At 46.9% G+C, this 13,138-nt stretch overlaps 1 protein-coding gene across 2 annotated transcripts in view; it reads left to right on the top strand.

Moving 5' to 3' along the window:
- LOC121555638 (aminopeptidase N) overlaps positions 1-13,138 on the top strand; it is a 152,475-nt gene that overhangs the window by 31,895 nt on the left and 107,442 nt on the right. For both annotated transcript variants that reach the window (XM_041869465.2, XM_041869464.2), the window contains exon 2: positions 10,983-11,753. In XM_041869465.2, coding sequence (XP_041725399.1) covers positions 11,155-11,753 — 599 coding nt within the window. In that variant the 5' untranslated portion in view covers positions 10,983-11,154. The remainder of the gene's footprint in view (positions 1-10,982; positions 11,754-13,138) is intronic.

Here is a 13,138-nt window from a genome sequence, read left to right as displayed (position 1 = left end):
CTGAGTGTCAGTCTGTGTGTGCCATCATGCCAACTCTAGCCTGAGTGCCAGTCTGTTTGTGCCATCATGCCAACTCTAGCCTGAGGGCCAGTCTGTGTGTGCCATCATGCCAACTCTAGCCTGAGTACCAGTCTGTGTGTCCCATCATGCCAACTCTAGCCTGAGGGCCAGTCTGTTTGTGCCATCATGCCAACTCTAGCCTGAGGGCCAGTCTGTGTGTGCCATCATGCCAACTCTAGCCTGAGGGCCAGTCTGTGTGTGCCATCATGCCAACTCTAGCCTGAGTGTCAGTCTGTTTGTGCCATCATGCCAACTCTAGCCTGAGGGCCAGTCTGTTTGTGCCATCATGCCAACTCTAGCCTGAGTTCCAGTCTGTGTGTGCCATCATGCCAACTCTAGCCTGAGGGTCAGTCTGTTTGTGCCATCATGCCAACTCTAGCCTGAGTTCCAGTCTGTGTGTGCCATCATGCCAACTCTAGCCTGAGGGTCAGTCTGTGTGTGCTATCATGCCAACTCTTTGTCATACAGTGCATTGGGAAAGTATTCAGACCCCTTGACTTTTTCCACATTTTGTTACCATACAGCCTTATTCTAGAATTCCCCTCATCAATCTATATACAAAACCCCATAATGACAAAGCCATTTTTTTGTGCTAATTTATTAAAAAATGAACAAATTAAATGTGACATTTACATAAGTATTCAGACCCTTTACTCAGTACTTTGTTGAAGCACCTTTGGCAGCGATTACAGTCTTGAGTCTCCTTGGGAATGACGCTACAAGCTTGGCACACCTGTATTTGGGGAGTTTCTCCCATTCTTCTCTGCAGATCCTGTCAAGCTCTGTCAGGTTGGATGGGGAGCGTCGCTGCACAGATCTCTCTATACTTTGCTCCGTTCATCTTTCCCTAGATCCTGACTAGTCTCCCAGTCCCTGCCGCTGAAAAACATCCCCACAGCATGATGCTGCCACCATCATGCTTCACTGTAGGGATGGTGCCAGGTTTCCTCCAGATGTGACGCTTGGCATTCAGGCCAAAGAGTTCAATCTTTATTTCATCAGACCAGAGAATCTTGTTTCTCATGGCCTGAGAGTCCTTTAGGTGCCTTTTGGCAAACTCCAAGAGGGCTGTCATGTGCCTTTTACTGAGGAGTGGCTTCCTTCTGGACACTTCCATAAAGGCCTGATTGGTGGAGTGCTGCAGAGATGGTTGTCTGGAAGGTTCTCCCATCTCCACAGAGGAACTCTGGAGCTCAGTCGGAGTGATCATCGGGTTCTTGGTCACCTCCCTGACCAAGGCCCTTCTCCCCCGATTACTCAGTTTGGCCGGGCAGCCAGCTCTAGGAAGAGTCTTGGTGGTTCCAAACTTCTTCCATTTAAGAATGATGGAGGCCACTGTGTTCTTGGGAACCTTCAATGCTGCAGACATTTTTTGGTACCCTTCCCCAGATCTGTGCCTCGACACAATCCTGTCTCGGAGCTCTACGGACAATTCCTTCGACCTCATGGTTTGGTTTTTGCTCTGACATGCACTGTCAACTGTGGGACCTTTATATAGACAGGTATGTGCCTTTCCAAATCATGTCCAATCAATTGAATTTACCACAGGTGGGATCCAATCAAGTTGTAGAAACATCTCAAGGATGATCAATGGAAAAATGATGCACCTGAGCTCAATTTCAAATATCATAGCAATGGGTCTGAATACTTACAGTTTTTTATTTTGTATAAATTTGCAAAAATTTCTAAACTTGTTTTTGCTTTGTCATTATGGAGTATTGTGTGTAGATTGATGAGCATTTTAGAATAATGTGGAAAAAGTCAAGGGGTCTGAATACTTTCCGAATGCACTGTAGTTTGACAATGAGCAATGGAGTAGCCAAGAGCAGAAACAGATCTGGGACCAGGTAGCTAGGAGTAGCCAAGAGCAGAAACAGATCTGGGACCAGGCTGCTAGGAGTAGCCAAGAGCAGAAACAGATCTGGGACCAGGCTGCTAGGAGTAGCCAAGAGCAGAAACAGATCTGGGACCAGGCTGCTAGGAGTAGCCAAGAGCAGAAACAGATCTGGGACCAGGCTGCTAGGAGTAGCCAAGAGCAGAAACAGATCTGGGACCAGGCTGCTAGGAGTAGCCAAGAGCAGAAACAGATCTGGGACCAGGCTGCTAGGAGTAGCCAAGAGCAGAAACAGATCTGGGACCAGGCTGCTAGGAGTAGCCAAGAGCAGAAACAGATCTGGGACCAGGCTGCTAGGAGTAGCCAAGAGCAGAAACAGATCTGGGACCAGGCTGCTAGGAGTAGCCAAGAGCAGAAACAGATCTGGGACCAGGCTGCTAGGAGTAGCCAAGAGCAGAAACAGATCTGGGACCAGGCTGCTAGGAGTAGCCAAGAGCAGAAACAGATCTGGGACCAGGCTGCTAGGAGTAGCCAAGAGCAGAAACAGATCTGGGACCAGGCTGCTAGGAGTAGCCAAGAGCAGAAACAGATCTGGGACCAGGCTGCTAGGAGTAGCCAAGAGCAGAAACAGATCTGGGACCAGGCTGCTAGGAGTAGCCAAGAGCAGAAACAGATCTGGGACCAGGCTGCTAGGAGTAGCCAAGAGCAGAAACAGATCTGGGACCAGGCTGCTAGGAGTAGGATTGAATGAACCTGATGGCCCATGGGTTGCATCCCAAATGCCAACCCATTCCCTATGTAGTGCACTACTTTTAACCAGGGCCAATCGGGTAGTAGTGCATTTATAGAGAATAGGGAGTCTTTTGGGACACAGTTCTGGACTGCTGCCTGGTTGGATACTGTGTGTTTCTCATTAACTTGTGTTGTATATTTATCTAATGTAATGACAGACTGGCTGTGGCTCAGAGCAGCTAGCAGACAGACAACGGTCTGCACAGCCTGTTCAGTCTTCAATCAGAGACCCCGTCAAACTGCTACGCTGTTGCCAGATGTTTAAACAAGGTCATAGGGGCTGATATTACTCTCAGGCTACCAATAAGAGGCTGATATTACTCTCAGGCTACCAATAAGAGGCTGATATTACTCTCAGGCTACCAATAAGAGGCTGATATTACTCTCAGGCTACCAATAAGGGGCTGATATTACTCTCAGGCTACCAATAAGGGGCTGATATTACTCTCAGGCTACCAATAAGGGGCTGATATTACTCTCAGGCTACCAATAAGAGGCTGATATTACTCTCAGGCTACCAATAAGAGGCTGATATTACTCTCAGGCTACTAATAAGAGGCTGATATTACTCTCAGGCTACTAATAAGAGTCTGATATTACTCTCAGGCTACTAATAAGGGGCTGATATTACTCTCAGGCTACCAATAAGGGGCTGATATTACTCTCAGGCTACCAATAAGAGGCTGATATTACTCTCAGGCTACTAATAAGGGGCTGATATTAGGGCGGCAGGTAGCTTAGTGGGTAAGAGCGTTGTGCCAGTAACCAAAAGGTCGCTGGTTCTAATCCCCGAGCTGACTAGGTGAAAAATCTGTCGACGTGCCCTTAAGCAAGGCACTTAACCCTAATTGCTCATGTAAGTCACTCTGGATAAGAGCGTCTGCTAAATCAATCAATTTTATTTTATATAGCCCTTCTTACATCAGCTAATATCTCGAAGTGCTGTACAGAAACCCAGCCTAAAACCCCAAACAGCTAGTAATGCAGGTGTAGAAGCACGGTGGCTAGGAAAAACTCCCTAGAAAGGCAAAACCTAGGAAGAAACCTAGAGAGGAACCAGGCTATGAGGGGTGGCCAGTCCTCTTCTGGCTGTGCCGGGTGGAGATTATAACAGAACCATGCCAAGATGTTCAAAAATGTTCATAAGTGACAAGCATGGTCAAATAATAATCAGGAATAAATCTCAGTTGGCTTTTCATAGCCGATCATTAGAGTTTAAAACAGCAGGTCTGGGACAGGTAGGGGTTCCATAACCGCAGGCAGAACAGTTTAAACTGGAATAGCAGCAAGGCCAGGCGGACTGGGGACAGCAAGGAGTCACCACGGCCGGTAGTCCCGACGTATGGTCCTAGGGCTCAGGTCTCTCAGTTGGCTTTTCATAGCCGATCATTTAGAGTTGAAAACAGCAGGTCTGGGACAGGTAGGGGTTTCGTAGCCGCAGGCAGAACAGTTGAAACTGGAATAGCAGCAAGGCCAGGCGGACTGGGGACAGCAAGGTGTCATCATGCCCGGTAGTCCTGACGTATGGTCCTAGGGCTCAGGTTCTCAGAGAGAAAGAGAGAACGAGAGAATTAGAGAGAGCATACTTAAATTCACACAGGACACTGGATAAGACAGGAGAAGTACTCCAGGTATAACCAACTAACCCCAGCCCCCCGACACATAAACTACTGCAGCATAAATACTGGAGGCTGAGACAGGAGCGGTCCGGAGACACTGTGGCCCCATCCGAAGAAACCCCGGACAGGGCCAAACAGGAAGGATATAACCCCACCCACTCCGCCAAAGCACAGCCCCCGCACCACTAGAGGGATATCCCCAACCACCAACTTACAATCCTGAGACAAGGCCGAGTATAGCCCACAGAGGTCTCCACCACAGCACAAACCAAGGGGGGGCGCCAACCCAGACAGGAAGATCACGTCAGTAACTCAACCCACTCAAGTGACGCACCCCTCCCAGGGACGGCATGAAAGAGCACCAGCAAGCCAGTGACTCAGCCCCTGCAACAGGGTTAGAGGCAGAGAACCCCAGTGGAGAGGGGAACCGGCCCGGCAGAGACAGCAAGGGCTGTTCGTTGCTCCAGCCTTTCCGTTCACCTTCACACTCCTGGGCCAGACTACACTCAATCATAAATGACTAAAATGTAAATGTAAAATACTCTCAGGCTACTAATAAGAGGCTGATATTACTCTCAGGCTACTAATAAGAGGCTGATATTACTCTCAGGCTACCAATAAGAGGCTGATATTACTCTCAGGCTACCAATAAGAGGCTGATATTACTCTCAGGCTACCAATAAGTGGCTGATATTACTCTCAGGCTACTAATAAGGGGCTGATATTACTCTCAGGCTACCAATAAGGGGCTGATATTACTCTCAGGCTACCAATAAGAGGCTGATATTACTCTCAGGCTACCAATAAGAGGCTGATATTACTCTCAGGCTACTAATAAGAGGCTGATATTACTCTCAGGCTACTAATAAGAGTCTGATATTACTCTCAGGCTACTAATAAGGGGCTGATATTACTCTCAGGCTACCAATAAGGGGCTGATATTACTCTCAGGCTACCAATAAGAGGCTGATATTACTCTCAGGCTACTAATAAGGGGCTGATATTAGGGCGGCAGGTAGCTTAGTGGGTAAGAGCGTTGTGCCAGTAACCAAAAGGTCGCTGGTTCTAATCCCCGAGCTGACTAGGTGAAAAATCTGTCGACGTGCCCTTAAGCAAGGCACTTAACCCTAATTGCTCATGTAAGTCACTCTGGATAAGAGCGTCTGCTAAATGACTAAAATGTAAATGTAAAATACTCTCAGGCTACTAATAAGAGGCTGATATTACTCTCAGGCTACTAATAAGAGGCTGATATTACTCTCAGGCTACCAATAAGAGGCTGATATTACTCTCAGGCTACCAATAAGAGGCTGATATTACTCTCAGGCTACCAATAAGTGGCTGATATTACTCTCAGGCTACTAATAAGGGGCTGATATTACTCTCAGGCTACCAATAAGGGGCTGATATTACTCTCAGGCTACCAATAAGAGGCTGATATTACTCTCAGGCTACTAATAAGGGGCTGATATTACTCTCAGGCTACCAATAAGGGGCTGATATTACTCTCAGGCTACCAATAAGAGGCTGATATTACTCTCAGGCTACTAATAAGAGGCTGATATTACTCTCAGGCTACTAATAAGAGGCTGATATTACTCTCAGGCTACTAATAAGAGTCTGATATTACTCTCAGGCTACCAATAAGGGGCTGATATTACTCTCAGGCTACTAATAAGAGGCTGATATTAGACATTGACCTTGACCGACCACACCATGTAACCTGTGGTGGATGATGAAGTAATGCTTGTGTCAGGTTTATAGATAAACAGCTGGAATGACATCAGACAAATACAGTTGAAGTGCCTATCTTAATGTCTTACCAAAGTTGAAAAGCCGTCAGACCAAACGGAAAAATGTGATATGATTATAGTCAACTTTTCAATTTATAGCACATTGTTATCTTCTAGATATGATGTACAAAGTTCCTTTCCTCTATACGAGCTTTGTTTTCTCTCTGACTCTGCCTGAATCTCTCTCTCTCTCTCTCAATTTCAATTTAAGGGCTTTATTGGCATGGGAAACATACAGTTGAAGTCGGAAGTTTACATACACCTTAGCCAAATACATTTAAACTCAGTTTTTCACAGTTCCTGACACTTAATCCTAGTAGAAATCCCCTGTAGAAATAATTATTTATTTATTTCAGTTTTATTTATTTCATCACATTCCCAGTGGGAGAGAAGTTTACATACACTCAATTAGTATTTGGTAGCATTGCCTTTAAATTGTTTAACTTGGGTCAAACGTTTCGGGTAGCCTTCCACAAGCTTCCCACAATAAGTTGGGTGAATTTTGGCCCATTCCTCCTGACAGAGCTGGTGTAACTGAGTCAGGTCTGTAGGCCTCCTTGCTCGCACACGCTTTTTCAGTTCTGCCCACACATTTCCTATAGGATTGAGGTCAGGGCTTTGTGATGGCCACTACAATACCTTGACTTTGTTATCCTTAAGCCATTTTGCCACAACTTTGGAAGTATGCTTGGGGTCATTGTCCATTTGGAAGACCCATTTGCGACCAAGCTTTAACTTCCTGACTGATGTCTTGAGATGTTGCTTCAATATATCCACATCATTTTCCTTCCTCATGATGCCATCTATTTTGTGAAGTGCACCAGTCCCTCCTGCAGCAAAGCACCCCCACAGCTTGATGCTGCCACCCCTGTGCTTCACGGTTGGGATGGTGTTCTTCGGCTTGCAAGCTGCCCCCTTTTTCCTCCAAACATAACGATGGTCATTATGTCCAAACAGTTATTTTTTTTGTTTCATCAGACCATAGGACATTTCTCCAAAAAGTACGATCTTTGTCCCCATGTGCAGTTGCAAACCGTAGTCTGGCTTTTTTATGACGGTTTTGGAGCAGTGGCTTCTTCCTTGCTGTGCGGCCTTTCAGGTTATGTCGATATAGGACTCGTTTTACTGTGGATATAGATACTTTTGTGCCGGTTTCCTCCAGCATCTTCACAAGGTCCTTTGCTGTTGTTCTGGGATTGATTTGCACTTTTCGCACCAAAGTACGTTCATCTCTAGGAGACAGAACGCGTCTCCTTCCTGAGTGGTATGACAGCTGCATGGTCCCATGGTGTTTATACATGCGTACTATTGTTTGTACAGATGAACGTGGTACCTTCAGGCGTTTGGAAATTGCTCCCAAGGATGAACCAGACTTGTGGAGGTCTACAATTTTTTTCTGAGGTCTTGGCTGATTTCTTTTGATTTTCTCATGATGTCAAGCAAAGAGGCACTGAGTTTGAAGGTAGGCCTTGAAATACATCCACAGGTACACCACCAATTGACTCAAATGTTGTCAATTAGCCTATCAGAAGCTTCTAAAGCCATGACATCATTTTCTGGAATTTTCCAAGCTGTTTAAAGGCACAGTCAACTTAGTGTATGTAAACTTCTGACCCACTGGAATTGTGATACAGTGAATTATAAGTGAAATAATCTGTCTGTAAACATAGTTGGAAAAATTACTTGTGTCATGCACAAAGTAGATGTCCTAACCGACTTGACAAAACTATAGTTTGTTAACAAGACATTTGTGGAGTGGTTGAAAAATGAGTTTTAATGACTCCAACCCAAGTGTATGTAAAGTTCTGACTTCAACTGTATATTTACATCGTCAAAGCAAATAAACAATAAACAAAAGTGAGAAGAGAAGCAAATAAACAACATCAACAAAAAACTATTAGACTTTAACATTAAATATTAAACTATTAGACTTTAACATTAAATATTGCACTCAAAAAGGTTTCAAAAATATACATATATTTCAAGTGTTATATTATCAGCTATGTACAGAGTTTTAGATACAGTGAGGGAAAAAAGTATTTGATCCCCTGCTGATTTTGTACGTTTGCCTACTGACAAAGAAATAATCAGTCTATAATTTTAATGGTAGGTTTTATTTGAACAGTGAGAGACAGAATAACAACAAAAAAATCCACCAAGAAAACAATTGGTAACACACCACGCCGTGAAGGACTGAAATCCTGCAGCGCCCGCAAGGTCCCCCTGCTCAAGAAAGCACATATACAGGCCCGTCTGAAGTTTGCCAATGAACATCTGAATGATTCAGAGGAGAACTGGGTGAAAGTGTTGTGGTCAGATGAGACGAAAATGGAGCTCTTTGGCATCAACTCAACTCGCCGTGTTTGGAGGAGGAGGAATGCTGCCCATGACCCCAATAACACCATCCCCACCGTCAAACATGGAGGTGGAAACATTATGCTTTGGGGGTGTTTTTCTGCTAAGGGGGACAGGACAACTTCACCGCATCAAAGGGACGATGGACAGGGCCATGTACCGTCAAATCTTGGGTGAGAACCTCCTTCCCTCAGCCAGGGCATTGAAAATGGGTCGTGGATGGGTATTCCAGCATGACAATGACCCAAAACACACGGCCAAGGCAACAAAGGAGTGGCTCAAGAAGAAGCACATTAAGGTCCTGGAGTGGCCTAGTCAGTCTCCAGACTTTAATCCCATAGAAAATCTGTGGAGGGAGCTGAAGGTTCGAGTTGCCAAACGTCAGCCTCGAAACCTTAATGACTTGGAGAAGATCTGCAAAGAGGAGTGGGACAAAATCCCTCCTGAGATGTGTACAAACCTGGTGGCCAACTACAAGAAACGTCTGACCTCTGTGATTGCCAACAAGTGTTTTGCCACCAAGTACTAAGTAATGTTTTGCAAAGGGGTCAAATACTTATTTCCCTCATTTAAAATGCAAATCCAATGCAAAATGCAAATCCTCTGTAGCTCAGCTGGTAGAGCACGGCGCTTGTAACGCCAAGGTAGTGGGTTCGATCCCCGGAACCACCCATACACAAAAATGTATGCACGCATGACTGTAAGTCGCTTTGGATAAAAGCGTCTGCTAAATGGCATATTATTATTATTATTCTGACGTACAAACGTACAAAATCAGCAGAGGATCAAATACTTTTTTCCCTCACTGTACATAAACAGATAAATATGGGTTGTATTTCCAATGTTGTTTGTTCTTCACTGGTTGCCCTTTTCTTGTGGCAACTGGTCACAAATCTTGCAGCTGTGATGGCACACTGTGGTATTTCACCCAGTAGATATGGGAGTTTATCAAAATTGGGTTTGTTTTCTAATTCTTTGTGGATCGCTGTAATCTGAGGGAAATATGTGTCTCTAATATGGTCATACATTTGGCAGGAGGTTAAGAAGTGCAGCTCCGTTTCCACCTCATTTTGTGGGCAGTGTGCACATAGCCTGTCTTCTCTTGAGAGCCAGGTCTGCCTACGGCGGCCTTTCTCAATAGCAGGGCTATGCTCACTGAGTCTGTACATAGTCAAAGTTTTCCTTAAGTTTGGGTCAGTCACAGTGGTCAGGTATTCTGCCACTGTGTACTCTCTGTTTAGGGCCAAATAGTGTTATAGTTTGCTCTGTTTTTTTGTTTTCTCATGGTTTGGTTGGGTCTAGTTGTGTTGCTTTCTTGGGGCTCTTTGGGGTCTGTTTGTGTGTGCAGGGTGAATCTTATTATCTTTTTGATTTCTCTGTCTCTCTGTCTGTCTCTCCCTCTCCCCCTCTCGCTCTTTTCTATTTCCAACCCTAACCCTGGCCCTAACCCTGGCCCTAACCCTGGCCCTAACACTAACCCTAACCCTGGCCCTAACCCTGGCCCTAACCCTGGTCCTGGCCCTAACCCTGGCCCTAACCCTGGCCCTAACCCTAACACTAACCCTGGCCCTAACCCTAACCCTGGCCCTGGCCCTGACCCTAACCCTGGCCCTAACCCTAACACTAACCCTGGCCCTAACCCTAACCCTGGCCCTGGCCCTGACCCTAACACTTCTCTCTCTCTCTCTACCAATGAACTGCTGGCCCTAACCCTAACCCTGGCCCTGACCCTAACCCTAACACTAACCCTGGCCCTAACACTAACCCTGGCCCTAACCCTAACCCTAACCCTAACCCTTCTCTCTCTCTCTCTCTCTACCAATGAACTGCTGGCCCTAACCCTAACCCTAACCCTTCTCTCTCTCTCTCTCTACCAATGAACTGCTGGCCCTAACCCTAACCCTTCTCTCTCTCTCTCTCTCAACCAATGAACTGCAGGCCCTAACCCTTCTCTCTCTCTCTCTCTACCAATGAACTGCTGGCCCTAACCCTAACCCTTCTCTCTCTCTCTCTCTCTACCAATGAACTGCTGACTGGAAGTGTACTGATACTATTTCCTGTTTCTCCAGTTTTGTCTGTGTACCAGGAAAGAGATCCTGTCATCTATCATATTTATTACCCTTATTGTACCAGGTCAGTTGTCTGAGGAAGAGTTACAGGGGGAGGAGGGGGGATGAATGAGCCAATTTGAAGCTAGGGATGATTAGATGTCCATGATGGTATGGGGGCCAGATTGGGAATTTATCCAGGACACCGGGGTTAACACCCCTACTCTTATGATGAGTGCCATGGGATCTTTAGTGACCACAGAGAGTCAGGACACCCGTTTTAACGTCCCATCCGAAATATTAGTAACCCTATCTGTTTCCTGGTACACAGACATCTGAAATATTAGTCACCCTATCTGTTTCCTGGTACACAGACATCTGAAATATTAGTCACCCTATCGGTTTCCTGGTACGCAGACAGCGAATAGTACATTGTATTCTCTGCAGTTCGTTACAAATCTTTTTTCCCATCTCACCTTAGGGTTTTGCTGTGGGTCAGGAGACCGCTTCTGTAACATCACCAAACTATGGCGTGTTAATAGTTGATCCTTTAACTGAGGAGGGAAGAGACAGAGCCTACCAGAGTCCCGGAGACCACAGGCTGCCCTGCCATCTCTCTGTTACCACCTCCAGCAGACAGACAGACGTCAGCCATGGCTAAAGGCTTCTACATCAGTAAGAACATGGGGCTAGCAGGCCTTCTGATGGGGACTGGAGCAGTGGTCACCATCATCGCCCTGGCAGCAGTCTACCATAAGGAAAAGACCAAGAACCAGGAGAAACTTGTGGATGGCGCGGCCATGTTGACCACTGCCTCTCCAACCCCCTCCACTCCTAAAGACCCCTGGGACCACTACAGACTGCCTGACTCCCTGTCTCCCGTCTCCTACAACATCACCCTCTGGCCTCGACTGGTGGTCAATGCCTCTACTGGCCTCTACGTCTTCACAGGACAGTCAGCTGTGGTGTTCCAGTGTAAGAAGGACACAGATCTGATCCTCATCCACTCTAACAAGCTGAACCTGACTCTGCTCAATGGCCACCATGCCAGACTGACTGGCCTGGATGGATCTACTGCTCCCACCATAAAGAAAAGCTGGCTGCAGGTTCCTACTCAGTTCCTAGTGATCCAGCTGGATAGTAATCTGATGGTGGGGAGACAGTATGAGCTGTACACTGATTTTATAGGAGAACTGGCTGATGACCTGGGAGGCTTCTACAGGAGTGAATATACAGAGGATGGTGTTAAAAAGTAAGTACCAACTGCTACTAGTCTTATCCCCCCAGACTCCAGACCACATACAGTATATACATAGGGCCAGACTCCAGACCACAGTATACCCCTAGTCTTATCCCCCCAGACTCCAGACCACCCACATTATACCCCTAGTCTTATCCCCCCAGACTCCAGACCACCCACAGTATACCCCTAGTCTTATCCCCCAGACTCCAGACCACCCACAGTATACCCCTAGTCTTATCCCCCCAGACTCCAGACCACCCACAGTATACCCCTAGTCTTACCCCCCAGACTCCAGACCACAGTATACCCCTAGTCTTATCCCCCCAGACTCCAGACCACAGTATATCCCTAGTATTTTCCCCCCAGACTCCAGACCACAGTATACCCCTGGTCTTATCCCCCCAGACTGCAGACCACAGTATACCCCTAGTCTTATCCCCCCAGACTCCAGACCACAGTATACCCCTAGTCTTATCCCCCCAGACTCCAGACCCCCCACAGTATACCCCTAGTCTTATCCCCCCAGACTCCAGACCACCCACAGTATACCCCTAGTCTTATCCCCCCAGACTCCAGACCACACTATACCCCTAGTCTTATCCCCCCAGACTCCAGACCACCCACAGTATACCCCTAGTCTTATCCCCCCAGACTCCAGACCACCCACATTATACCCCTAGACTTATCCCCCCAGACTCCAGACCACCCACAGTATACCCCTAGTCTTATCCCCCAGACTGCAGACCACAGTATACCCCTAGTCTTATCCCCCCAGACTCCAGACCACAGTATACCCCTAGTCTTATCCCCCCCAGACTCCAGACCACAGTATACCCCTAGTCTTATCCCCCAGACTCCAGACAAACCACAGTATACCCCTAGTCTTATCCCCCAGACTCCAGACCACCCACAGTATACCCCTAGTCGTATCCCCCAGACTCCAGACCACCCACAGTATACCCCTAGTCTTATCCCCCAGACCCCAGACCACCCACAGTATACCCCTAGTCTTATCCCCCAGACTCCAGACCTCCCACAGTATACCCCTAGTCTTATCCCCCAGACTCCAGACCACCCACAGTATACCCCTAGTCTTATCCCCCAGACTCCAGACCACAGTATACCTCTAGTCTTATCCCCCAGACTCCAGACCACCCACAGTATACCCCTAGTCTTATCCCCCCAGACTCCAGACCACCCACAGTATACCCCTAGTCTTATCCCCCAGACTCCAGACCACCCACAGTATACCCCTAGTCTTATCCCCCCAGACTCCAGACCATAGTATACCCCTAGTCTTATCCCCCAGACTCCAGACCACCCACAGTATACCCCTAGTCTTATCCCCCAGACTCCAGACCACCCACAGTATACCCCTAGTCTTATCCCCCCCA

Source organism: Coregonus clupeaformis, unplaced genomic scaffold (genome assembly GCF_020615455.1).
Source record: "Coregonus clupeaformis isolate EN_2021a unplaced genomic scaffold, ASM2061545v1 scaf0050, whole genome shotgun sequence".
NCBI lineage: Eukaryota > Metazoa > Chordata > Actinopteri > Salmoniformes > Salmonidae > Coregonus > Coregonus clupeaformis.
The sequence above is the reverse complement of the archived record's forward strand: the minus strand, read 5'-3'. Positions and strand labels throughout refer to the sequence as shown.